The sequence below is a fragment of the Mesoplodon mirus genome, assembly GCF_964341445.2.
Source record: "Mesoplodon mirus genome assembly, chromosome: 16".
Classification (NCBI taxonomy): domain Eukaryota; kingdom Metazoa; phylum Chordata; class Mammalia; order Artiodactyla; family Ziphiidae; genus Mesoplodon; species Mesoplodon mirus.
In genome coordinates this window covers 38,489,093-38,513,740 of record NC_138992.1, presented here as the reverse complement: position 1 = coordinate 38,513,740, position 24,648 = coordinate 38,489,093, and the positions used below count along the sequence as shown (strand labels likewise).

The window sequence follows — 24,648 nt, the reverse complement described above, 5'->3', positions numbered from 1 at the left end:
GATATGGAGTTACAGATTTGCCAGATGAAAAAGTTCTGGAGAGCTGTATTTGTGAATGTAATTAACACACTGAACTGTACACTTAAAAACAGTTAAGATGATAAACGTGTGTCATGTGTTATGTGTTTTTTACCAAAATTTAAAAAAAATAAAAGGAGAAAGTAAAATTAATTTTTATATTATGTATTTATTTAACCCAGTATATTCCAAAATGCTATTATTTCAACATACAATTGAAGTATCAACTTCAATGAATCAACAGAACAAGTATCAATGAGATATTTTATGTTCTTTTTCTCATTCAAAGTCTTTGAGATCTGTGTGTACTTTGTATCTACAGCACCTGTCAAGCCAGACTAGCCACATTTCTAGCACTCAATAGCCACATGTGGTTAGTTGTTACCATACTGGATGGCAAAGTCCTAGATAATAGCTAACACTTGTTGAGCAAACCTTAAGTGCCAGGTACTGCTGTTAATGCTTCCCGTGGAATGACTAATTTAATCATCAGAACGGCCCTATGAGACAGACACAATTATTGTCCCCGTTACATGTGAGGAAACTGAAGCTCAGAAAGTTTGAGTCGCTGGCCTGAGGTCACACACCACTGTGACCCCGAGCAGAAAGCTGAACGCGGGCATTCTGGTTCCAGAGCCCTGACTTTATTTTTATTTTTTTGGCTGCGTTGGGTCTTTGTTGCTGCGTATGGGCTTTCTCTAGTTGAGGCGAGCAGGGGCTACTCTTTGATGCGGTGGCTTCTCTTGTTGCAGAGCATGGGCTCTAGGCGCACGGGCTTCAGTAGCTGTGGAGCGTGCACTCAGTAGCTGTGGCTCGCGGGCTCTAGAGCGCAGGCTCAGTAGTTGCAGGCACAGGCTTAGTTGCTCCGCAGCATGTGGGATCTTCCCAGACCAGGGCTCGAACCTGTGTCCCCTGCATTGGCAGGTGGATTCTTAACCACTGAGCCACCAGGGAAGCCCCCAGAGCCCTGCCTTAACCACTGTGCTACGGGTGCCTTTGTAAAACTTTTCCCCTCAGACTCCTTTTCCAGCCACTGGGAGTCTGCACAGCCCTGGCAGGGCTTCAGGTAGCAGGAACCTGGCTGGCCCACCAGGTAGGCTCGTTTTCGCAGCCGTTCCTGAGGAGCATGGCCGAGGCGCTGGCCAGCCCTTCTGAGAAGCAGAAAGAAACCTGTGCTTGCTTCACGACCCCTGCAACCTTCTCTGTTCTTCTCTGTATTCCCATTAGGAGAAGTGGTGCGTCTGGCAGAGAAAGACAAATATCGTATGATATCACTTACATGTGGAATCTAAAATATGATACAACGAACTTATTTACAAAACAGAAACAGACTCACAGACATAGAAAACAAACTTACGGTTACCATAGGGAAAAGGTGGGTAAGGATAAATTAGGAGTTAGGGATTAACAGACACACACTATATAAAATAGAAAACAACAACAACAAAGGTCCTACTGTATAGCCAGGGAACTACAGCCAATATCTTGTAATAAATTAATATGGAATAGAGTATGAAAAAGAACATATATATATGAGAAACTAAGTCACTTTGCTGTACACCAGAAACTAACACAACATTGTAAATCAACTATACTTCAACTAAAAAAAAAAAAAGAAGAAGTGGGTCTGGGCAAAGACAAAACACAGATGGGGCAGAAAGACTGTCCCAACTCATGCATCTGATAAAAACTTGCTACCAGGACCTTGCTGGTGAATTATCTGCATTCCAATAACTTTTTCTCCTAGGTTGTCCTTAATAAGATAGATTTCTTCATTTCCTGGGACTCCCTCAAGATTATACTGACAACTTCCCCATTAATTACCAAACTGTGCCCCATCACAAAATGATTACATTTGCTTCCTACCTAAACACCTCCCCTCATTGATGAAAAGTCTCATTTAAACTAATATGCTTTTAACTTGCTTCATTTCAACACCTCCATCGCGGCTACTAATGAGCTGACTCCTTGCCCAGCTGGTCCCTCCGCCCTTCCTTGTGTTCTGTTCCAAGACCAATTTAGATCTGTCGGAACAGGAAAGGGGAGGGCTGGCCCTTTGAAACATAGGCTTGGCTGGAGCCTTCTTGAGGGATGAGGACACACGACCTTGAGCCTGAGCCCCCCACAAAAGTGAGACTCCACTTGCAGCTTCCAGAAACACGAAAATTGCCTAAGAGTGCGGTCACTGAAGTAAAACGGCCTCCCAGTTTCGACTGAGCAGCTTAATGAGTCAGGTAATTATACCCAGATTCCCTTCACAGGGGCCTCTTAATTATTATTTAATAAAGAGATGATTCCAGGCTGTAACCCGCGAGGCTGGCAGCATTATAAGCATCTCCCTGGAGAAGTGCCTCGCCTCAGACGTGGTCCTCCTCTGGCAGGGAGACGGGGTGCTTTGAAAGGACCCCTCATCCTTGCTTTTGAGAATATCATGTGCCAAGCAACTCCTCTTCCTGGCACTGTCTTCTCTGGGGTGTCAGATGGGTCCCTTCACCGGAGTGCTGTGAATCAGGTCAGTCTGTTCCTCTGAGTAACCCTGATCTCATTCTGCTGGCAGCAGGCAGTAGCCTGAGGCCCTGCTGCCTTCCCACTCATGTGGACAGGAAGAGCTCCCCTAGTTCGCACTGTAAGCCAGGTTTGATTCTAGGTGCTCTCGATGCCTGTCTCCTTAAATGTTCACATGGGCCACTTGATATATATGTCCCCCCCCCATTTTACAGATAAGGAAACTGAGACTCACTGGATTGCCCAAGGTCATACAACTAATGGAACTGGGAGAGCTGGGATTTGAACCTACGTCTATATTATTCCAGAGCATAGGGGCTTAACTCCTGTACCATACTGCTAGGTGTTAGCCGGCCAGGAAGAAAATTATTTGGACCATGTTTTCTTTGGTAGATTATCAGAGAACTTTGGTAGATTATCTAAGGACATCCATTTTCATCAATATTGATGGTACATCATGCTCTTGGTCCTTAACCAGGGACATGTACAGTAATCATGGTTTCCCCTTCCCCGTCCCAGCAGTATTCATTAGATCAGGGATGGACCTATCATCCTGGCCAGACCAGTAGGAGTTCTTCCCTGGAAATTTTCAAATTGGAATTGAAGAAAAGAGGGGCCTTACCCACTCTAGTGGTACCAGCAACTAGGTAGATATGAGCTCCAAGGGACCAGGGGTCATTGTCCAGGCTTGTGGAAAAAGGCAAAGACAATGTTGACAATACACAGAGAAAGAGAAAAAATTCTAATGGTCAAGCCCCTGATTCAAATATCTGGGACACAACAGGTCTATTTCCCACAATTCAGCTCTGTAAATCAATACATTTCCCCCTTTTGTCCCAAATAGTCCTACTAAAGTTTCTATCACTTGTAATAAAACTGCTCGAATACGCCATGCTCTGGAATTTGGTCTGCTAAGGACAATGGGGCGCCTCCTAAGGGTTTTAATGTGTAGGGCAGAGAGGCAGCTGTGCCATAGTAGAGAGGAAGGGGATGCTGTGAGCAGGAAGACAGCGAGGAACCTCTTGCAGTGTGGGCAGCCATGGTCCCACGGAGAGATGTTGAGAGCCAGAACCAAGGCGACTGGGGATGGGGTCAAGAGATACTTAGTTGTTATAAGTTTTTAGATTTGATGATTGATTAAAATTGGGAAGATGATATTGGAGATGCCCAAGATGATTCTTAAGTGGATGGTGATGCCATTAGCTGAACGGGAAGCACAGGAGACACATTGTACTCAGGGGAGGTGAGTGGTGAAGCAATAGGTAATAAGCTTGACCATGGAGAGTTGACTGGTGTCCAGCTGCACGTGGCTCCTTTAAGAGGCATGATATGTTCTGGCACCATGACAAAGGTGTGCTCTGGCAATCACCTGCTGGTCACAGCCTCAGTCCTGACTTGTTCATGCTAACCTGTGCCTCACACTCCTTTCCATCCTGCTCTCAGCTCCCAGTCACCAAGTGGTGTTATTTTTGTCCTTGCATCACCTTCCAGATTTGTCAGAACTGGTATTGTCTTCCTGATAGAACTTTGGCTCCTTTCCATGGGATTCTGTGTTTCCTGCCGCTCAGTTGAATTGAGCTGCCTTGGATAACTCCCCCGCTGGAGTGGTGGAGAAGGATGGCTAGCACTGTTAAAAACAAACAAAGGAATCATGCTGCAGGAAACTGACTCCAGCCAATTTGCCTCCTTATAATTATTAGGCTTTTTGTGCAGGATATCTATAGCTTACCATTGTTAAAGGGAGCTGAGGATTATAGATCTCCTCTACCACGACTGTCCAACTAAGGGGTTGGTTGCATTGGGTAGGTTGCATTGAAAGCAAGACCCAGACCAAATTCTGCTATGCATACAAATATTTACTAATAAGCAGGCACTACAAACATGCACAATCTTTTTTCCTAAGTTTGCTCTCTGTCTGACACAAACCTTGTATAAAGAGACGATGTTCTAGTGGCAGAATTCATCTGAGCTACTAGTCAGAATCAGGCAACAGCCTCATCTGTTAAGTGAGGCACAGAGATTAGGTGGAATCTTAGGCATGGCGAGCCATTATGAAGGGTGTAAGCCCTTGAGCTTGCAAATTTCTTACACTCTGTTCCTGTAACCATGGAGAGCCCATGTTGTATTTCTAGCTACCTACCATAGCTTTTTCACCATTCATTTAAACAATGAAAATTATTTCTAAACCATTATACAAATGAACAAACTCTGTAGTGAGGATGGAAGGTAAAGATTGCTGAAACTCTACCCAGAAATAAACCCACACATATACGGCCAACTAGTTTTTGACAAGGAGGCTAAGGAGACTCAGTGGGGAAAGGATAGTCTCTCCAATAAATGGTGATGGGAAAACTGGATCATCACATGCAGAAGAATGAAATTGGATCCCTATCTTACACCACTCACAAAAACTAACTCAAAGTGGATTAAAGACTTAAATGCAAGACCCTAAACTATGAAATTGCTAGAGGAAAGCATAGGGAGAAAGCCCCTGACATTGGTCTGGGCAAAGATTTTTTGGGGGGATATGACAATAAAAGCACTAGCAACAAAAGCAAAAACAACCAAGTGAGACTATATCAAACTAAAAAGTTTTTTCACGAAAAAGGGAAAAATCATCAAACTACAAAGGAAAACAGGAGAAAATATTTGCAAACCAAATATGGAACAGGAGAAAATATTTGCAAACTGTCTGTCTGATAAGGCGTTAATATCCAAAATATAGAAAGAACTCATACAACTCAATAACAAAAAACCAAACAATCCAATTTAAAAATGGGCAAAGGACTTTTGGCATTAGACATTTTTCCAAAGAAGACACACAAATTAAAAATAGAACTACCATATGATCCAGGAACCTTCCTTCTGGGTATATATCCAAAGAAAATGAAAACTCCAACTCAAAGAGATATTTGCACCCCCATGTTCATCGCAACATCATTTACAATAGCCAAGACGTGGAAACAACCTAAGTGTCCATATAAAGTGACTATATAAAGAAGATGTGTATATATATGATATATATATGATATACAGTATATATATGATATATATGATATACAAACATATATATATATATATATCATATATATATACAAACATTATTTACCCATAAAAAAGAAGGAAATCCTGCCTTTGCAACAACACGGATGGACCTTGAGGACATTATGCTAAGTGAAATAAGTCAGATACAGAAAGACATATTTTATGTTCTCACTTATATGAGGAATCTAAAAAAGTCAAACTCATACAAATAGAGAATAGAATGATGGTTGCCAAGGGCCAGGGGTGGGGAAGGTAAGAGGTGTTGGTCAAAGGTACAAACTCCCAGCAATAAGATGAATAAATTCGGGGGATCCAATGTACAGCATGGTGACTATAATTAACCATATCATATTATATATTTGAAAGTTGTTAATCGAGCAGATTTAAAATTTTATCACCCCAAAAAGACAATGGTAATTATGTGAGGGGGCTAAGGTGTTAACTAACTTTATTGTACTAATCATTTTGTAATATATACATGTATCAAATCATCACATTGTACACCTTATACTTACATATATTATAAGTCAGTAATACCTCAATAAAGCTGGAAAGAAAAAAAGATGGCCAAAGCTCTTGTAGAAGGTACCTCTGGAGTGTGACATCCAGTTAGCATCTATCAAAGCTTAGAAACACTCTGGAATGTGTATTCCTGAGCAGGGCACTTCAGATGTTAACAAATTGCTCCTAGGATGTAGATTAAAAGTAACAGGTCCAAAAAAATAAAGTAACAGACACATCTCTCTGTCTAGGCTGAAGTATTTGAAACTAAATTGTATGCAATATAATTCATGCCATGTACTCACCTCAGAACCTTTGGAGAAGTATTCTCTGCATACAATGTCTTCACCCCCTTCTCACCCATTTGCCTGGGTAACGTCTTATTCAATCTTCAAGATTTAGAATGGCTGTCACCTCCTCCAGGAAGACTTCCCTGATCCTCCACCACACCCACCAAGGCAAAGTTGAGTGACTCTCACGTCTCCTGTAGCATCTGTGCTAACTTTTCATCATTGGGAATCAACTGGTCTTTTCCCTTTCACTTGACTGTAATCCCCAGTCCTTTTATCCCTAGTAGCAAGCAGAATACCTGGCCATTAGCACAAACTCAATTTGTTTGTAAAATTGAATTTAACTCAAACAAGAAAACAATTTTGTTTTTCTGTCTCATTGCTTCCCAGCCATGTATTGGAAAAGGAATCACCAGTGATCATTTGTTGGCCAAAGATAGATAACTGATGAGAAGGAAATGAAGGAGACGTGGCCCTGGATAGACCATAAGTATGAGAATAATTTGGAAGTGACCAAACGTAGAACCAGTTTTAGTTTGTTTTTTCCTTTAAACGCTCCAAGTCTTCACTGAGTTTGCACTCAGGCTGGGCTCTGGAGCTGGAGTAGCGGCAAGTATCTTCTGTACTGGCTGATCTCTGATATTTACCCTGAAGAGAAGAAAGCAACCAGGAACCTTACTCACTTGATGCTTCCCTAGTGGAGAGGAGGCTGGTAAGTTGTTGTCTGTCAGACAGAAAGCCCATCAGGAGGCTGATGACCCCATTTTGTCCAAATCCACAGACTTGGACTTGACATTTGCCAAAGTGCAGCTAAACAAATGTGGTAAAATGATGCCCCACCTACTCAGCCTGCATCAAAGTGGCTACATGTGGTTTTCAACGGTAGAAAATAGACTCAGTAGGAATACTGAGATACGGCCCGTTTATTCCTTATAGGGACTCTATTCCCTCGCAGCTGTAGACCTGTGATTTTAAATAAGACCAAGTCTGTATCTCATTGGATATTTTGCCTCATTTAAATAGTGAAGATGGCGTGGAATTCATGCATTCAAAATAGGTAAAGTTTACACTTTGGGATTATATGGAAAATACTGTGAGCAAACGACTACTATCCCCAGAGGCCCCAGGAAAGGAACTGGAGGCTGGGGAGAGTCAGGATTCCTGTCTCTCTTCTGCACCCACAGCCTCAACTTTCTCTCCACCTCAACCCCCTTATCCCAAAACAACACAAAGTCCTACCAGAATCAGCATTCTGGGCGGGAAAACAATGCAGGACAATTCTATAACACAGAGTGGAAAACCATGGTGCTGAGAAGTAGACTGGGCAGCAGCCACCTAGGGTACCCGGCCTGCTTTCAGGTAGAGCTGGATGGGTATGCATGGCCTGAGGCTGGTCATTCTTCCTTGTGGGAAACAAGGGATCCTCTGAGGAGCTCTTGGATAAAAGCTCTTTACATGAAAGTCATTCCGTGAATGAAATCTGGTGTGTCTGTGTTCTTTGCTCTGGTAAGTAGCAAAAATTGTCAGAGATAATAATTAAAGGCCCCCGAGCCCTCATCTGAAATTCAGGATTTCTCAGATTTTAGAAAGGTAACTCAGTAGCTGACACCTCAGGAAATGATCACATGAACATTTCTGCAGCAAATGTATGACTATTCATTCCTTTGTGAAGCTGCAAGGACGACAAAGAGCTCAGGTCAATCTGGGTCAAGTCAGAATGATGAAAAGCTTTCGGTATTCAGAGCTGTCTGAATCAAAATGTTTGAATAAGAGATCATGGACCTGTAATAACATTTTCCTGAAGGGCTTAGCTGTCTTGAGAAGAGAGACTCTGATTTCCACTACCCCATTTAGGGAGCCACGTAGCAGCACACAGCTTCAGGCTCAGAATCCTGACATCCCTCAGGTGAATCAGTGGCAACTCCCTCCCTGCTGCATTTCCTTCCCAGGAATTTTAAGACTCTGCGTGTGTCTTTTCATTTTATCTTTCTTTCTGCATTGTGCTTAAGGCAGCGTTGGCTTCACTGCTCCCGTGGATACCCACAAAGTGAGGCAAGCCAGGATAATGGTTAAGGGCTAAGACCTTATAGTCAGAAGGAGCTTGGTTTAAATCCTACCTCTGACACCTTTTAGCTGTTTGTTGGATACTAGGAGGCTGCTTGATCTCTCTGAACCTCAGCTTATTCAGCTATAAACCCACTTGCAGGGCTGTTATAAGAATTAAATGAGGCTTTAAGATTGCTGACATTTATGGAATGCTTGCTCTGTACCAAGCACATATTAAGAGTTCTACATGAAGGGTTATTCTATAAAACAGATACCATCCTTTTTTTTTTTTTGCGGTACGCGGGCCTCTCACTGTTGTGGCCTCTCCCGTTGCAGAGCACAGGCTCCGGATGCGCAGGCTCAGCGGCCATGGCTCACAGGCCCAGCCACTCCGTGGCATGTGGGATCTTCCCAGACCGGGGCACGAACCCGCGTACCCTGCATCAGCAGGCAGACTCTCAACCACTGCACCACCAGGCAAGTCCCCAACCTTATTTTATAGATGAGGAAACTGAGCCTTGGAAAGCTGGACTAACTGGGCCATATTGCTATCAAATGGAGAAGCTGGCATTCAATGCTGAGTCATCTAGCCCCTGGTACTCTCAACCACTCTGCTATAATGGCTCATTAGATGGTCGGCAAAATGTTTTGCACGGTTCCTGAAACAGAGTGAACTCTCAAAGTATGATAAGTACGACATCATAGTAATGATGATGATGTTAAAGGAGGGCTGACTTTAAGCTGAATCTAGAGGCGGACCATTGAGTGACTTGGTTGTCATTGTCAACAATTACCCATGTGGTGCTCCTGACTTGACAGCCTAGGGATAACCCCCCAGAGCTCTGTCAACATCCTTTTTAAGTAGAGTCTCACATATACCTGGCTCAGGGATTTTTAAAATGTTATCAATCTGTCTTCCATGCCCTCTAGTATAGCACTAGTGTCTTAGGTCAGGTTCCTTGGGAAACAGACTCACAGGCAGAAAATTGATTGGCAAGCGCTCTAGGGATCAATGACTATGGGGAATGAAGGCTGAAGGACTGAGCAGAGAGAAGAATTGCACTGCAATGCAGTCCCAACCAAGACCTCAGTCTATCCCACCCAGAGCACTGGGGCTCAGATGGTCTATGGTGGGCAGAAATCTAAGATAGCCCCAAGATTCCTGCCCTCTGGTGTACATGCCTTGTGCAATTCCTTTACCTTGAGTGCAGGCAGAAGCTGTGAATATGATAGACTATCACACCCATGGTTAAGCTACTCATCAATTGACTTGGAGTTAATAAACAGGGAGATTATCTGGGTGGGCCTGACCTAATCAGATGAGGCCATAAGTGGATCTGAGCCCTTCCAAGCATGAGAGGGAATATGGGAAGGGCCACATAGCAGGAAATAACAGAAAGGCCCTAGGAAACTGAGAAGGGTCCCTGGTTGAGAGTCAGCCAGGAAATGGGAGAGCAGTCCTAGAGCCACAAGGAACTGAGTTCTGCCAACTCCTGATTGAACTTGGAAGAAGACCCCCAAGCCTCAGATGAGACCCCCAAGCTCTGGCTGGCACCTTGTGTTCAGCCTGGTGAGACGTGAGCAGGAGATCCAGTTGTGCTATGCTTTGACTTCTGACCTGTGAGATGATAAAGGGGTGTGGTTTTTGCTTTATTTTTTTAATTAAATTTTTTATTTTGAGATAATTGTACATTCATGTGCAGTTGTAAGAAACAGTACAGAGAGATCCTTTGTATCCTTTACCCAGTTTCTCCCAAGGGTAACATCTTACAAAGCTGTGGTACGAGATCACAACCAGAATATTGACATTGAGACAGTCAAGACACAGAGCAATACCATCACTACATCCTGTAGTCCTTTTATAGTCAGGCCCCCTTGCCTCCTGCATCTCCTTTCCCCATTTATCTTCGACTCTCAGCAATCACTAATCCATTCTGCATTTCTGTAATTTTGTCATTTCAAGAATGTTATGTAAATGTAGTAATATAATATGTAACATTTTGGAATTGGCTTTTCACTCAGCATGACTCCTTGGAGATTCATCCAACTTGTTGTGTGTATCAATGGTTCATTCATTTTTACTGCTGTGAAGTATTCCATGATATGAACGTACCACAGTGTGTTTAGCCGTTCACCTGTTGAAGGACATCTCAGTTGTTTACAGTTTGGTGCTGCTACCAGAAAAGCTGCTTTGAACATTCGTGTACAGCCTTTTGTTTGAACGTGTTTCCATTTCTCTGCAAAAATTTCTCTGGGATTGAAACTCTGGGTCATACGATAGTTGTATTTTTAGTTATTTGAGAAACTGCCAAACTTTTCCAAAGTGGCTATACCATTTTACCTTCCCACCAGCAATGTATAAGTGATCAGGTTTAATGCCGTCACTATGTTTTATTTTAGACTTTCTGAAAGATGTATAGTGATAACTCATTGTGGTTTTAATTTACATTTCCCTAATGGCTAGTGATGTTGAGCATCTTTTCACACACTTATTTGCCATCTCTATATCCTCTTCAGCAAAATGTTCCTTCACGCCTTTTCCCCCAAATCTAATTGGTTTTCTTTTATTAGTTACTGTTGAATTTTGAGAGATCTTTATGTATTCTAGATGCTATTCTTTTGTCAGAAGTATGGTTTGCAAATTTATCGTCTCACTGTCTGAAGGTTGTCTTTTCATTCTCATAACAGGATACTTACAAAACAAATTTTAAAATTTAGATGAAACTCAATTTTTTTTCTCTTATAAATCATGCTTTTGGTTGCAAATCTAAGAACTCTTTGCTTAGCCTTGGATCCCAAAGATTTCTTTCTGATATTTTCTTTTCTAAAAGTTTCATAGTTTTACATTTTACATTTAAGCCCATGATCCTTTTAAGTTAATTTTTTAATAAGATGTGAAATTTAAGTCAAGGTTCATTGAAAAAGCTAGCCTTCCTCCATTGAACTGCTTTTGTACTTTTGTAAAAAATCAGTTGGGCATATTTGTGTTAATGTGTTTCTAGATTCTCTATTCTGTTCCATTGGTTTATGTGTCTATCACTCTGTAAACATCACAGCTCTGTCTTCAAATCAGGTAGATTGATTCCTTCCATTGTATAACTCTTTTACAAAACGATGTTAGCTATTCTGGTTCATCTGCACTTGCATATAAATTTTATTTATTTTTATTTTATTTATTTATTTTGGGCTGCATTGAGTCTTCGTTGCTGTGCATGGGCTTTCTCTAGTTGAAGTGAGTGGGGGCTACTCTTTGTTGCAGTGTGCGGGCTTCTCATTGCGGTGACTTCTCTTGTGGAGCGTGGGCTCTAGGCGTGCCGGCTTTAGTAGCTGCAGCACGCTGGCTCAGTAGTTGTGGCTTGTGGGCTCTAGAGCGCAGGCTCAGTAGTTGTGACACACGGGCTTAGCTGCTCCGCAGCATGTGGGATCTTCCCAGACCAGGGATTGAACCTGTGTCCCCTGCATTGGCAGGCGGATTCTTAACCAGGGAAGTTCCCATATATATTTTAGAATACTTTTGTCTATGCCTATAAAAAATCTTGCTGGGATTTTGATAAGAATTGCATTAAACCTGCATTTGGGAGAATTGACCTCTTAATTATGTTGAACCTTCCAACCCACGAGTATGCTATGTCTCCACTTACTTAGATCTTTGGTTTCTTTCAACATTGTTTTCAGTATAGAAGTTCTGTAGATGTTTTGTTAGATTTACACTTAAGCATTTCTTTCTTTTTTTTGAGTAATTGAAAATGGCATTGTATTTTGAGTTTTGATGTCCACCTATTCATTGATATATAGAAATAACAATTGCATATACAATTGTATATCTAGAAATACAAATGTGTACAATTTTTGTATGTTTATCTTGTATATTGCAACTTTGCTGAACTCACTTATTTGTTCTAGGAGTTGGGTTGTTTTTGTTTGTATGTTTGTTTGTTTGTTTATAGATTCCGTGAGATTTACTACATAGACAACCATGTCATTTGCAAATAGGGACAGTTTTATATCTTCCTTTCTGATCTGTATGCATTTTATTTCCTTTTTGTGTCTTATTAGTTTGATCAGAACTTCCAATAATATATTGAATAAGAGCGGTGAGAACAAACATCCTTTACCTTGTTCTTGACCTTGGGAGGAAAGCGTTCCATCTTTCACCATTAAGTGTAATATTAGCTGGAGGCTTTTGGTAGATACTTTTCAACAGATTGAGAAAGTTCCCCTCTACACCTATTTTCCTCTAAGAGTTTTATCATGAATACATGTTGAATTTTGTTAAATTTTTTTTTGCATCAGTCGATAAGACCGTGTGATTTTTCTTCTTTAGCTATTAATATGGTGGATTACATTGATTGATTTTCAAGTATTGAACAGCCTTGCATTCTTTGAATAAACCTCCTTTGAGAGGGTGAGAAGGACCACTGGGGAATGTTTTGTTGTATTTTAAGCCGCCTGAGAACAAATGGTGAGGAGTTCACCAGGCAGTTAAGGAGGGAAAGAACTTCCAGGGTGAGGCATTACAGTTACAAAGGCACTGAGGCATGAAACTGCCTTCTTTGAAAAAATGAAAATATTTCAGGATGTCTGGAGTGTTGAGTCCCAGAGGCAGAGTGGCAGGAGATGAGGCTAAGATGTAGGCAAGGCAGAGCTCCAAGGCTTTGTATGCTGTGCTCAGGACAGTGGGCTTTCACTGAAGGTGATAGAAACCACTGTGAGGCTGGATGTAGGGAATGATCCTGTAAAGTTTGCCTTTTAGAAACCCCATGAAAAGGGAACTGGAGGGCTGAGCCTAGAGAAGGGGAACCAGTAGGAAGAATCCAGGAAAGGAAGGATGGAATCCTGTATTACCACTAACATTGAACTCATTACCTTCCTTCTTCAAATGCTTCTCCTCAGAGCCCCCTGACTCTCCTTATTCATTTGCCCAAGGCCATCTCAAGCTCTTCTTTCTTTTGTCTTCCACAGCCAGTTAGTTGGCAGAGCCTCTGTGTCCTCATCCTCTTCTGTCCCTTTGCTCTACTCACTGCCACCAACTCAGTGAAACTGGAGTATTCGTATTCTCCTCACTGGCCCCCTACTTCTGCGTTTTCTCCACCTCCAATCCATTCTCCATCCTTGCCCCTGTTTTCACCTTTAAAATTCCCTACTCTACTCAGATCACTTCCATTTCTACAAAAACTTCAGAAAGGGTCTGCTTGGTCTGTATGAAATGGAACAGACTCGTGGCTGCCTGGGGGCACGGACTAGGGTCCTAGAGGAACTGCTTTGGAAGGTCTTTGAGAGAAATCTCCTCTGAATTGTCAGGGGACCTCCGATGCAAAGGCAGCCATCTGCAGGGCAGAGCTTTGGTGCCTGAAAAGATACCTTCTCTTTAGCATGCCTGACCTCCTCCAAACTGCTCATTTTTTCTTGTAGCCCTCCTCTCCAGCATACTAGTTCAGAACAGGCACACAGGGGCACTCAGCATGTACTTGGTGAATTGAACTGAATTGAACGGAGTTCACCCAGGTTATTGCTTTATTATTATTTGCAATCTACTCTGCATTTCTGGGACTTTCGTCTCCCTGCTCCTACTTACCTCCCTTCTCCGTGCTTTACTGTTCTTGGCTTGGATTTATGGGACGCAGGAGCCCTGGCTGTCCTATGGCCACTCAGGACCCCTGGACACTGAGTCTGTGCACCAGGATGATCCTGCCAGGCTCTCGGGGCACTTTTTGGTCTAGGTTGTGAGAGTCTTAGGGACGGGGACTGACCTGTCTTTGTGATGAGGGTGGGGAGCATGACACTCCACTCCCTGCTAGCCCAGGGACAGAAGAGTTTTTATTCAGTAAATGAGTGCTAATATTTGGTTACATGCGAAGCCCTCAGGAAGTCATTCCAAGAACACAGCGGACATCCCAGCCTTCAAGTTCCCTGATCCAGTTTCTCACAATCCCCAGCCACACAACTGAATGCCAAAGACTGGATTCTTTACCTTCCTCCACTATCTTCCTTTCCGATCTGCTTCCTAAGTCCTCTCTGAGCCCCTTTTATGTCCCTGCACAGCCCAGGCATCCTCTCTTGGCATTATCTCTGCCTGACTCTTCCCCCCTCCCCTCTTCGTGTTCCAGGTCGTTTGTTCAAACCTGTCGTATCTCCATTTATAACAGCTATTCGGGAATCCCTCTCCAATCCCAACCCTCTCTGCCTTTAAGTACTATCTGCTCACCTCTTGATCATGATGACCTTCTGGTCTTGGATCATCCTGCCTCATATGTCAGGAATAAGGGTAGTGGTGTCAACGGTTAGAAGAGTGGCCTCAGGGTGATCCGAGGGAGTTGTGAGGATGTGCTGGATGCTTGACTGAAGGACAAGAGGCCTTCAGAGTGGAGGTTTCTAAGAATCACCTTTGGGAGAGAAGAGAAAAACACAATGGCAGATCCCAGATTTAGCTCCCACCCTATAAAAATCAAACCTCTACTAGTATCACACCCAGCCCTCCAAGACTGGCAGTGGAAAAAGAGCCTTTATGTGGATAAGGTGCCTGAATCTCATGGCCACGACTCCCAGGGAACAGCTCCTCTTTAATTTCCTGCCCAAGCCCTGCCCATAATGCTACTCTCTGTATCCAGTCCATCCAATGAGACCATGTTGGAGAATAGACACCCCTTAACCAGAGCACTTAGATTTCAGACAGCCTGGGCTCCCCTACTGTGTGATCCCATAACATCAGCATTTCCCCCAAACAACATAAATGGCCATTTGAGTGTAAATGAGCATAAATGGCTGTCATTGGTCTGCATTCCCTGGACTGTCTATGTCACTCATCCCCATATTCTAGATCATAGTTCAGAGACTGCTACAAGACTGATGCTCAATAAATATCTGTTAAATGAATGAATGAATGAATGGGATGGATGGATGGATGAATGAATGAATTTTGCTATGGCTCAAGGATAGCAAAAGAGAAAACAGACCCAGAAAGCTAGCTGTAACTAAGGAATCTGGCTTCCGAAGTGTAACTTACTCACGTCTAGCTTGTGTTCCTCTCCAGGGTCTCCCTGCCTAGCTTCTGGCATATCCCCACCTCTCTCTCTCTGTTTCCACCTGGTGCACTCCAGCACAGCAAAACTTCTCAAGACAGACCCACAGGGAGAGAGGGACAGGCGTTCCCTCTCACGGTAGGCTGAATCTGCTAAGTTTCCAGATTCCTGTATGAAGGGCTACATCTTCTCTAGATAATAGTCCAGTCCTTTAGGGGTGTGTGCTTCCTCTAGGTCAGAAGGGAAAAGAGCTTTCACCTCCCTTGGCAATGTTCATTAGTTTCTCCTAAAGTATTCTACTGAGGATTAGCAAGAAAGAGTAGGTGATCCACTAACAGTGCCTGCCATGGGTGTGGCCAAGAGGAAAGATAGTTTCTATGGTGCATACTTGCCTATGGCCTCAGCAGGACAACCTGTCTTTATAAAACAAATAAATCTAAGATCCACACTTAGGGGGATTATTTCATACTTATCCTTTAAGGAGTGAAGGTTTCCATTGGCAGCCTTCACATGTACTATTCCCCTACAGAGACTTGGGGAGGGACATTTTGTGTGCCCTTTTCGGTTGTGATTTTTTTTCTTCTGATATGTAACAGAAGCTGAAGGAAGCAACTGCAACAGGATAGTGTAACTTAGACCCAATTCAGTCATTATTATTTTTGTAAATTTTAGACTTTTATTATGAGCCTTGAATGGGATGCTGTGCTCTTTGGCAAGCACTGTTCCTGAGCTCTGGCAATGGTGATGGATAAACCAGGGACAGTGTATTCATTCTGCTTCTCGTTCTCCATGGGTCTGAAACACATCTTCCAATGGGCCCCAAAGGGAGTTTGGCTCAGCATCTACACCAGGACTCTTGATATTGGAGCTCTTGGAAAACCAAGAATCGAGGGCAGCCACTGGGCTCCTTTCTTTTTAAGAAGTATTTTCTTCACAGCACCCACCCACTAGAGCCGTGGGTGATGGCAGCTAAGGAAGGGCCTGAGTGGGTTTAAGTGGGTTCTAGGATTGAAGCAACACAGACAAGTTGAGCAGAGGAGGTGGAGGACAGTCTTTGTTCACCAGCCCCTGGCAGTGAGCTACAGATCCAGAGCAAAAACAGCAAAATGCCGTGGAGGCAGTCACCAACAGGAAAGAGATAGGAGAGGTGACAGAGACTGAGCATATGTGCCCAGTGAAGTCGAATATTTTCTTTGGAGGTTCAAATTATCCCGTGAATTTTTTTCTAGTATTTTTCCATATCTCTGGGACCAAACATGTGCATATGACATGATGCGTTTAAAGCAGTTTTTGGAGAAGCAGATAGAGATAAGCTTCCAACTTTTAAACATGGAAAGGGAGGATTTCTCTCTGACTCAATAATGTGACCAGTTCATTGAAACAAAGCAAGCATCAATGCATCCCCTCGCGCAGAATGTTTCAGCTTACCTTCATACACTGTCTCCAGCTGTTTCTCAGACTAAGGACTGTTTATTCTTTTTTAAATTAATTAATTTATTTATTTTAAAATTTTGGCTGCATTGGGTCTTTGTTGCTGCACATGGGCTTTTCTCTAGTTGTGGCGAGCGGGGACTACTCTTCGTTGTGGTGCCCGGGCTTATTGCTGTGGCTTCTCCTGTTGCAGAGCATGGGCTCCAGGCACACGGGCTTCAGCAGTTGTGGCACGTGGGCTCAGTAGTTGTGGCTCGCGGGCTCTAGAATGCAGGCTCAGTAGTTGTGGCACACGGGCTTACTTGCTCTGCGGCATGTGGGATCTTCCCGGACCAGGGCTCGAACCCATGTCTCTTGCATTGGCAGGCAGATTCTTAACCACTGAGCCACCAGAGAAGTCCCCAAAATTGGTCATATACTTCTAAATGAATATATTATGTCCATGTAAAAACACACAAAAAATGGGTGTTCTAAAAGGTTGAAATTTTATAAGCAAAAGTTCCACTACTTTCTTGTACCCAGAAGGATCGCCAGAGACACCCCACTTTGGAGACCGCTGGCACAGACACAGGTCCTCTGTGGATTCAGAGGAGTGAGGGTTGCTATTGACCGTGCCTGCAAGGCACTGGATAAGTGGACCAGCGTCCCAGTGAAAGATGTTTCCAGAGTACGGAAACACACAGGGATGTCTGAATGGTGTTGTGGGACAGTGAATGAACCATGGGGCTGGAAGTGACTGAGATTCTGGGCCTCAGTGTTAGAGCTAATAATAGAAGTATGGTAGCCAGGAGAGGAAGCTAGTCTTTGGGGAAAAGATAAATAACGTGAAAAGAAGCCATCTGAGGGGAGCTAACCTTATATAGGGTGAGCAAATGACAGCTGACTCTGGATTTCATGTCAGCGTGGGAGAAGAACATGAGATTTTGGTAGATGCCACTTAAGGCAGATCTTGTGGTGTGGTTTGAAGAGACAAGTCACGAGTTCCTGGCTCAAAACCTCCCCCCTACTGACTGTCACAGTGCCTGAAATTTCTCTTTTGAAAATTAATCTTTGTCAGTTAAAGGGCTGGAAGACCCAATTAAAATACAATCCCCCCCAACAGAAGTAAGGTCTTCATTTTTTGTGAGTTAATACCTCAAAGGGGTCAGGTTGCTGAGAGGAAAACACTATAGAAATGTAGTGAGGAAGCTGGAGGTGAGAGAGAGTAGGAACCCCAAGAGGAGAAAAGGTTGTACTAACAGGAGAGGTGAGAGGGCATGGCATCCACTGAAGGGAGTTTTATGCTCATAATCTTCATGTGGCATCTTGGATTCTGCACCGAATTTTATACGTATATATTTATAAATTACATAGCATATAATTAATATATACAATTATATATATTAACCACCTTATGAGAAAACACACACATACATATATTATATAATGCAATCATATATAACGCACACACAAAATGTATAATTATATGTAATATGTCTTTTTGAGTATATATAATATATATATTTCTGAATTTTCTTACAATTTTTCTCCTGTGTGAAAACAGGCATACATATGTTTGATATATAATATAATTAATATATATAATTATATTCAATTGAAATGATAAAAAGAATAACATAATTATTATATTATAATTATAAATATAATTATATGTGTCATATGTGTGTGTTTTCTCACAAGGTGGTTTCCAGCGAGAGAAAAATTATAAGAAAACTCAGAAATAACCATTTTTCTGGATATAAGTAGTTTTAACCATTTATTTTCTAAGCCTAAAAGCAAGAGAAGAAAACATAAGGGAAAGGATCCAATAGATTTGAATAGATAATTTCAAAATTCTGTAAAAAAGGGAAAACACTACCAAAATTAAGATTGAAAGGCAAACTGCAGAAAACATTTGCAGTAAATACAACAAAGAGTTGCTCTCTTCTCTGTATAAAGAAGTCAAGCAATTCAATGAGAAAAACACAAAGAACTCTTAATATAAACAGGCAAAGGTATTATACAGACAGTTCATAAAAGAGGAACTCTCACTAGTCATTGATTACAAGGACCATGAGGAAGGGACCATGTCTGTGTGTTCACCATTGCAGCCCCAGTGCCTGGGTCAGTGCTGAGTCACCTATTAAGTAAATATTTGTTGAATGATTGATTTGATGAATGAACTAATTAATACAAGAAAAAGTCAATCTTGAGGTAATCAAAGGAATGAAAATTAATTTTTTTTTGTCCATCACTAGAGCAAATACTTTCTAAGTGGAGTAATATCCAATGAGTATAGTAACTAAGTATAGTGAAAGGACTTTCTCATGGGAATCGATGGCGACTCCCTAGGAAAGCAATCACCTCCTTCTTATGCGTGGGAAGATCACGCCTCCTCACCTCCTTGGAGTCAGAACTAGCTGTGTAACTAGTACTTCCCGTTGGGTTATGGGCAGAGGTGATGTGTGTTACTTCTGGACCAAAGCATTTAGGAATATTCCTCTGAAGATGTGATCACAGAAGAGGCCCCCATTGGGAAGTTGGAGCCAAAAGACTGAACAGCCTGGATTGCTGAATCCACAGAAGGAAGATGGCAGCTTCAGAGGGTAACCTGAACCCAAAGATGATTTTGTATGACTAGGAAGTAAATTCTTATTTTGTTAGGTCATTGAGATACTAGAGCTGCTTTTACCATGGCACACCTCACCTATTTTGATTAATATACTTATTTCATTCTGTTCATGAATATCTATTGAGCTAAGCACCTACTGTAAGACAGACCCAGAAATTCCATTTATGAGGAATAAGAAAATCATCCTAAATATGGAAAAGGATATTTATACATGAAGATGCTCATTGTAAGGTTATTTTAAAACCCAGCTTTTCCATAATAGAACAGCAAGTTGCAAAAGAAAAACATTTCACATGCACTTAGTAGATATTTATAAAGAAATATAATAACATGGGAAAATATTTGTGACTGTCATCCTCCTAAATTTCCTATACATGTAAAAAAAAGATTGAAAGAAAAAACACTGAAAATGTTGAAGTGTGGTTTTGTTGAGTAATGAAAATTATGATCATTTTTCCTGCTTATTTCTTTCTACAATTTAAAATTTTCTAAATATTTAAAAATAATTGGTATCAATTTTCATAATGAAAAGCAATCCTTCTCTCCCAACGTTTAGATTTATAACAATCTATTTATAACAAATAGATTATATCTTACAAAATATAATATATATTATATTTTATTATATCTCATTGTTAAGATTTTTCTTAATTTTGGAAACAAATCTTTCCCAAGTTGTTGTAAAACCCAAATGGTGGATGATCTTTATATTTTTTGCTCCTTTTTTTGGTGTATATGCAGAAATTGCAAGTTTTAAAGAAAAAAAATTCTATCCATTTATCTCTTTTAAAGGCATTGCAGACTGCTTATTGATGTTTTAAAAATAGAATCTGATCTTGAGCAAGACCCTCCTCCTCTCTGGAACCCATTGTCTTTGTTTGAACAATGGGAGGCTGGGTCTAATGATCTCTCAGACCCCTGCCAGCTCTAGCAGTCGGGTGAAATAAGAAGTTAATAAGTTCATATGTCAGAGGTGTCATTCAAGCAGGTTTTGGAAAACACTTGCTTCATTAGTTTTGTGAACAGGTATCTATGGAAACAACTTATATTTGTACTCAAGGGAGATAATCATTTATGAATTTATCTCCATACAATCTTCACAAAGATAAGCTGTGCTGGAGCTAAGCTTCTAAGAGCCTGTACCGGAAGATGCAGTTTTACACCCTTTTTGGTAGAATCAAGTAAAAGTCATCCTGATCAACTGAGATATCATCAGAGTTTCAGAGACTAGAAGGTTTCATTTGAAATTAAACCACAAGGATCTGGAGAGTCACAGCATTCACTAGACACAATTTTTTAAAACTTGAGGAAAACACTCTGGAATGTTCGCAGAACTAGCCAAGTAACCATGGAAAGCAGAAGAGAAAAACTAGATGCAAGCAGCATCATTTTTCTTTCAATCTGGGTCATTTTTATCCAGTGATTCTGGAATGACCCACTCACTTCCTAATTAGCTGCTCCTCTCTGGGCCTGAGCTTCTGCATGTAGAAAATGAGGGACCTTAACCAGATGACATCTAAGGTAGCTAATAATACAAAGATTGAGCTAGCGTTTAGTATTTTTGCTATCATGTGATGACCTTCAGCACTGATTAAAAAAAAAAAAAACCCAGGTTATGTGCAAAGAGGTACTTCTATGCTTTGATATTGTCTAACAAGCAGAACTGGTATCTTCCAGTTAACTGTTCTTGACTCCTAGCTGTGTTGTTCAGGACTCTGGTCGCCAATGCCAAAAGCTGAACGTGATTTAGCTTAACTGGAAAGGGGGAGCCTTGGCTCACGTAACCAAATCGCTGAAAGAAGGTGGGTCAGGTGACAAAGGACAATGGATTCAGGGACTCAAACTCTGTCAGGGCTCTCCATGCCCTTTGGGTGTCAAGGGCTAGACCAGTTTCACCATATCGTGAGGAGCATGGCTATGGACAGCTCTGGGCTCACATTTCTGCAGCTTAGGACCAGAAAGGAAAATTAGCTCTCTTCTTCAGGTAAGTCAGGTAAAGACACTGACTGCACAGCTTGGGTCACCGCCCAACACCTGAGTCAGTCACCATGCCCAGAGGCAGGAGATATGATGGTCTGCCTCATCATTTGCCCCATCTTTGTTGTCAGGAAGATTTGAGTATATTATTAGGAGTTGAAGGAAAAGATGCTGAACAGGGAAACATAGCTGCCACACTGGTTTTCTGTTTCTTGCCATGCAGCAAGTTATCACAGACTTAATGGCTTAAAACAGCCCTCATCTGTGAGTTCACAGTGCTATAAGTCAGAAGGCTGTGCTCGGCATGACTGGGTTCTCTGCTCAGGATTTCACAAGGTTAAAAGGTGTCCACAAGGTTTTGTTCTCCTTGGTAGCTCAAGGTCATCTTCCAAAGTCATGTGGTTGTAGAGTATTCAGTTCCTTGTGGTGTACACCTGAGGTCCCCATTTCTTTGGTGGCTGTTCTCAGCTCCTAAAGGCCACTCACATACTTTGCCACACGGTCCCCTCCATCTTCAAGCCAGCCAGTGTTGAATCCGTCTCACTCTTCGAGTCTTTTTCACCAGGAAGAGCCCAGGTCCTTTTAAGGGTTCCTCTGATTAGATCAGCCCTGGCCCCAGGATAATCTCCTGATCTTAAAGTCAACTGATTTGACACCTCAGTTACATCTGCAAAATCCCTTTGCAACAGTACCTAGCTTAGTGTTTGACTGAATAACTAGGAGAAGGTAGATACTGGGGGAGAGGAGGGTAGGGATTGGGGACCCCCGCTTAGAATTCTGCCAACTACCACTGTTACATGAGCTTAGGAAGTTTAAATCCATCTTGAGTAGACCTATTTCAAAAGGCCAATCATTCCAAGACTAAGTCTGCCTAACTCTTGGGCAACTAATTCATTTATCAGACTGGTTGCTTGGCTCATGCAATCAAAATAACTTGATTAAATAGATTTTTTATTATTAAGCTAATTGCCAACTTTAGGAAGATGGAATGTAAACTAAAAGACAGAGCTTACTTGCTTAAAAGCATGGTTTTTTGTTTTTGGGGTTTTTTTGCAGTACGTGGGCCTCTCACTGTTGTGGCCTCTCCTGCTGCGGAGCACAGGCCCCAGACACACAGGCTCAGTGGCCATGGCTCACGGGCCCAGCCGCTCTGCGGCATGTGGGATCTTCCCAGACCGGGACACGAACCCTTGTCCCTTGCATCAGCAGGCGGACGCTCAACCACTGCGCCACCAGGGAAGCCCTAAAAGCATGTTTTAAACACTTTCTGCATGCTCCTGCTCTAGAACATGAACTGCTTCATCCCCTAAATGCAGTTCAGTCCCCCTGTTATACATCTTCACGGAACCCTATTCTTTTCACTTGCAATGCTCCTCAGTGCTTATTCAACACCAGTCCTACTAGACTATATACTGATGATGCAGAATCTGTGTTTCCTGTTTAATGCATAACATAGCATAGTGCCTGGCACATACAATAAATATTTCTAGAACGAAGAGGAGAGGTGTCATGCCATGCCTCAGTGTGTACTTCTGTGCTTAGGGCGGTGCCAGCACATGGCAGGTGTTCCTTCAGGGTGAAAGGAAGGGAGAGAAGAAGGGGAGAGAGGAGGAATGGAGGCCACAGCGCTGGGCCTTTCAAGGAAAACAGCTAACTTGGGTCCTTCTGACTTGATCAAACAATACAATTTCTCAGCATCTTACTTCCAAGAAAAATTGTACGCAGTGATCCAACTATTTCAAAATGTTTTTGAAACTCTCCAAGCCTATGGAGCAGAACAGGCAAAGTGTCCCCACAGCAAAGGCTGGCGTCATTGCCCCCGGAGGGCGTTAGTGGGGCCGGGCTCCAGACCGAGGGACTGGCCGCCAAACTGTTCAGTCTGTTTACCCCCAGCACAGACACTGGCCCACTTCAGGACTCTACACATGTGGAGGGGCCTGGAGTCAGTTACTCCTGGAGCAAAGCAAATACTCTCCTCCCCAGGCCAACAGCACACAGGCAGGAAGGCAACCCTGACTCACAGAACCTGGCACTGATTATAGAAAAGAGTCCTTACCACTCTGGGAAGTCAATCTCACTTACATATTAACTATCCCCCTGGCCCTGGGGATCTGGCTTTGGAGTGGGTCTCAAGATTTTGGACCTCGCAGAAAAAAGCATATATTCTGTGTCCAAAATGTTGATTAAAATGTACAAACAGACTGTCTTCGCTGAAGGAAATTTGGGAAGTACCTTCCAGGGTCGTTGTCAATGACCTTGTGTTGGTCTTCCCTGCCAGCCCCTCCTCACTCCCTTCTCCCCAGCCTCACCCACAGCTCTGCCCCTCTTTTAACCTTGTGGTTGCAAGTCTAACGGACAAGCACACACATGTCTTCCTATCTAAGTGATGTAAGATGTTCTACCTTTTGTTTCCCTGTTGCATCAATGGGAAGGGAGCTATTCATAGACCCAGGAAAAAGTGAGGGACCATTGGGAAGGATGGGTTTTCAAATCTCTATCCCAGATCATCCTTCCTCATTCACTTGCTTATTGTGATTGGCTGAATGTTTGTGGCCTGCAAAATTCATCTGATGAAGCCCTAACCACCAAAGTGATGGTATTTAGAGGTGGGTCCTACAAGAGGTGATAGTCATGAAAGTAGGACCCTCAAGATGAGATTAGTACCCTTTTAAGAGGAGAAAGAGAGAGATCTCAGTCTCTCTTCACACACATGCACAGGGCACAGGCCATGTGAGCACATAGCTAGAAGTGTGTCTGTCTGTCTACAAGCCAACAAACAGGCTTTCACCAGGACCTGAATCTGCTGGCACCTTGATCTTGGACTTCCCTGCCTCCAGAACTGTGACCAATAAAGCCACCCAGTCTACAGTACTTTGTTATAGCAACCCGAGCTGGCTAAGACACTTATATTGCTGCAATTAATTATTTGTTTGATGACAGATTCCTTCCCTTATATTACAGCTCTCCAAGAGCTAGTCTTATTCACCTTTGTCCCTCATGGTGCCTGACCACAGGTACCTGACTGTATAGATACTTATTTAATGTTTGTTAAACCTTAAATTCTGTGCTAAGGAGTTTGGACTTGAACAACAAAAACAACTGGAGTTTTTGAATGGGGAGTGTTATTAGCTGTGTACTGTCAAGCAAATGACTTGTGCTTTGGAGCCTCAGGTTTCTGGTAAGAGGAATTATGCTGTCCAAGGGA

The 24,648-nt window shown here is 42.4% G+C and overlaps 1 protein-coding gene across 3 annotated transcripts in view; it reads right to left on the bottom strand.

Moving 5' to 3' along the window:
* Nucleotides 1-200: 200 nt before the first annotated feature.
* Nucleotides 201-24,648, bottom strand: part of LOC309792204 (uncharacterized protein) — a 62,754-nt gene continuing 38,306 nt past the window's right edge. The window contains exons 2-5 of one of the 3 annotated variants that reach the window (XM_082601618.1): nucleotides 14,611-14,788; nucleotides 6,375-6,639; nucleotides 4,008-4,150; nucleotides 201-1,259 (exon numbers count right to left, since the gene is read on the bottom strand). In XM_082601618.1, the coding sequence (XP_082457744.1) occupies nucleotides 1,081-1,259; nucleotides 4,008-4,150; nucleotides 6,375-6,433 (381 nt within the window). In that variant the 5' untranslated portion in view covers nucleotides 6,434-6,639; nucleotides 14,611-14,788 and the 3' untranslated portion in view covers nucleotides 201-1,080. Of the gene's footprint in view, nucleotides 1,260-3,808; nucleotides 4,151-6,374; nucleotides 7,983-14,610; nucleotides 14,789-24,648 lie in introns of those variants that run through there. The other 2 variants (XM_082601619.1, XR_014291619.1) reach the window with 2 other exon arrangements.